At 50.1% G+C, this 3,603-nt stretch overlaps 1 protein-coding gene across 1 annotated transcript; it reads right to left on the bottom strand.

Annotated features, from left to right (window-relative positions):
* Nucleotides 1-894: 894 nt before the first annotated feature.
* On the bottom strand, nucleotides 895-1,749 carry CTAM01_14960 (uncharacterized protein; the record flags this gene model as incomplete). The annotated part of the gene is made up of 3 exons (XM_060530959.1): nucleotides 895-1,247; nucleotides 1,314-1,373; nucleotides 1,569-1,749. 3 exons carry the CDS (start codon nucleotides 1,747-1,749, stop codon nucleotides 895-897), a joined length of 594 nt encoding a protein of 197 aa, XP_060374433.1.
* Nucleotides 1,750-3,603: the final 1,854 nt, after the last annotated feature.

Here is a 3,603-nt window from a genome sequence, read left to right as displayed (position 1 = left end):
AGTGAGTTGATGTGGTGCGTCTTGATCCCCAACACGCCACGCCAGCACGTGGCCGCTCAGACTGGATAGACCGGGCGTGTCGCTTGTTGTATTCTGTTCTTGACGTACGATTCACGGAGCAACATCCTATTTAACGGGAGGACGACCGCCTTGGTTCACCATTCAAAGAGAAGATAGCAAGTAATTGCCGACACAATAACAACGAGAAGCCTTGGGGCTATCGAGAGTTAGCTGCAGTATATAACAAAAGGTTGAGGTTTGTAACACTTATTGTGGAAAAGTGCGCGCGGCAAAGGTGGTCAGGTGCTGTCGCGACCGATTCGGCAGTACTGGAGTCGAGGCAGACTGGCGGGCCGCGGGTGAAGACTCACCCGGGTTGTGGGGGCGGGGCATTTTCCGAGAAGGGACAACAACAATATGGCACTACTTACTTTTGTTCCATGACCACAAGACAGAGGTCACAAAGCTCTTATCATACTGGCTTCCAGATAAAAGATCTATGGTAGTAGAAGGTTCTTGTCTTCCAAAAGGCCGCGCTATGGGCCATCAGATCGGGCTCTTCGTGGGGACTACCTCAGGTGGGCTACTTGAACACCAAGTACTGGGTATGCTGTAAATACACATCACATATTTTAACTTCCACTTAGGCTCTGATTTCCTCGCGTCCCAAGACCCGAACCCCGTGATGTCAACGATGCTATCAAAGAAAATCACATTGCTCTATTTGCACCATCCTGACTATTCCGCCTTTTTTACGCCTTTGGTCGCCCCGAATCTCTTCAACCACTTGGAATGATCACATCCACAATCGGGGCATAAATCGAACTAAATCGCAAGGTAACATCCGCCTGACTCGTACTGACCACAAATAGGATTCGAACACAGTCACAAGACTTAGTTGGAAGGGGCAGTCCTTCTCAGGTTCAAGATGATCTTGTCATCGGTGTCATCGCCGGTCTCATTCCACCTCAGGTTGTAGATGCCATCGATGTCGGTGGCAGTAGCATACCACCAGGACTCAAAGCTACCATCCTCGGCCTCGACCAGCACAAAGTTGCCGTAAAAGCTGAAGCCGCTGGTCTTGCGGCCAGTTGTGGACGCGCTGCTATTGAGGAAAGCAACATTGTGCACGCCGGAGTCGGCGGTCGGGATGGTGAAGGTCAGGTTGGACCAGGTAGGAGCGGTAGTCACAGCGGTGGTGTTAGGGGCTCCAAGCCATGTCTCGGTATCATCTTCTTCAGGGGTGACTGTCATCGATCGTCCGGTCAGTCCCGCATTCACCGAGAAAGGAAAGTGGGGTAGCTGGTACTTACAGATTACTGGGGCGGCATTGGAGTCGTTGAACTGAGTGTAGTCTCCAAAGTAGGCATCGCCTGTGAAAATGAGTGTTAGTCTAAGAGTATGTCTCGGCAGTTGGGGCCTAGGCCGAGCCGAACTGGCGGTAAAGTTCCTGCATCCGAAGAGACACTAGGTGAAGACTCGGGATCATCTTGAGGTGGTATCGACCGCCAGTTTACAGTTTTGTAGACAAAGCTTAAGTCGAACTGGTAGTCGGGGAAATAGCTTACCTCCAGCAGTGAACAATGCCAGGCCACCAATTCCAGTGCCATAAGCGTAGATCTGGAAAGAGCTGGTGTCGGCGCGGCGAACGTGAGAAGATTTAGCAGACCTCACGCTAGCCGGAGCAAGTCCTGGAACTGCCGCAGTGAGGGTGGCAAAGGCCAAAAGAAGGCTTCCGATGTGCTGCATTCTCGTGGTATTTTTGGGAGTAGTTGCTGAACGATTTTTTGAAGCTGTAAATAGCTTGTAGTAGTGACGGACTGAGGTAAGAGTGATTACTTTTACTTTGAGTTAGAAGTGATGAGTGTCTGAGCAGAAGTTCTCTAGCGGGATTCAAGTTCCTTATTTATCTAGAGCAAAGTGAGCCAACTTTGATGAATCTCCGTCCGGGAGATCCGTGGCACAACGTGATCTCCCCGCCCGAAAACCTGGTAAAAAAAAGCTTCTTGACCAACAAAACCACCAACATCCATCCCCATCATCCCATATCGCGGCTCAGGCCACTGAGGCTGAGACTCCACCTGTGTACGTAGTTGCTCATCTATCATCACAACTTCCTTATGCAACCGCGCGGTTGGTGGGAGTCTGGAAGAAGAAACAGGCATTGGCCTTGTAATCGCCAACGGCAGTGCCTTTTTCGTCTGTTCTAGAATGAGGTCCATCCTAGATGGCACCTACGTCAACCAGCAAAATTTGTTTCGGAATGTGGGATGAACATGCACGAGCCGAATCGAACCCTGAAAAAACGCACAGGCATCGGGCATCCGTAAGGCAAGGCGGAGCGGGATTTTCCTTTCTTTCCCCCTTCGAACATTTTTGCGGACAGCCCGTCACGTCACGTTCACCCGTCCACCGGGTCCAGCCTCGGAAGAGGCCGCGCCCCCACCGTTCCGGCCACTCGGCCATACCGGACGTCTTACGCCGATTTTCATATGATACCCTTCACGGCTGGAATCTCATAAGGCTATTGCGGAGCTGCTCCAATGAATATGCCTTATATTGTTCAGGAAGTTTCCTAAAGTGTTCTGTGGACTTGGCTACTGGATTCCTGTCTCATTGGCAGGCAAGATCCGTAAAAAGATTTGACCAACAGCGATGTGACGTCGGAAAAGCCCAAATTTTCTGTCACAATTACTTTTTCAATGCAGGCTTCTATCGCTATACAATATAGGAGGTCTCGCGAACCCCCATGTGCTCAACAATAGAAAGCTCAGATTATCAGGATCGGCTGAAAGAATGAACCACGCGTACGGTACACCACAGCATACGCGGCGGCAGAATCCGGTGGGATGGTCTAGGCAAAAGCTTCCTTGCTTCCTCCGCTCCGGGCGGGGTGATGTAGGCTAAAATGGCATAGGTGCCCCCCGGAGCCCCTTACTGAACCGCCTCCGCCACGGGACATGATCCTTGACGCGCCACTTTGTACTCTCTATTTCCGCTTCTAATGAGGCTGAGCTGGTGTGCGAAGCTTTGTGGGCTTATTTCAGTCTTTCTTGAATGAGACAAGAAATTGACGGAGAGGGGTAGCTCTAAGAGAAAATCACCAAACGCACGTCTGAATTATATCACATGACGAGATTCAGTTGCCACAACCATGGTTACTGAATTATTATTCATCTCCAACACACTTCGTCTTTTTGCATTTTCTACAATTTCGTTTTTGCAATTGAAGTCATTGATACAGCCAGGACTTTACCGAGAGTTTCAAAGTATCAGTAATCCGCCTCTACGTGAAGCTGATTGGTTGAGTGCCCCGGCTTTGGCAAAGCTCCCCCTTTTTTTCTGCCTACCGCTCTGACACTTGAGAGCAACGTTTTGTGGGCAAGCGGGAGGAATTAAGTCAACATACCCACTTCCTGGCACCCCCCTGTTTCTGGCACCCACAAAAACGCGAAAATCCACCACAACCCAATGCCCACCCCCAACCTCCTTTTATCACAACATTTTCAATTCGCGTCCAAATGGGCTCATCTTTTGCACATGTCTTCTTCTATATATAATGCCTCAATATACCGAAGATCAGCTTCGTCAGGCTCTCGAGGA

This window comes from Colletotrichum tamarilloi, assembly GCF_030869305.1.
Source record: "Colletotrichum tamarilloi strain Tom-12 chromosome Unknown Scaffold_142.1, whole genome shotgun sequence".
Classification (NCBI taxonomy): Eukaryota; Fungi; Ascomycota; class Sordariomycetes; order Glomerellales; family Glomerellaceae; genus Colletotrichum; species Colletotrichum tamarilloi.
The sequence above is the reverse complement of the archived record's forward strand: the minus strand, read 5'-3'. Positions and strand labels throughout refer to the sequence as shown.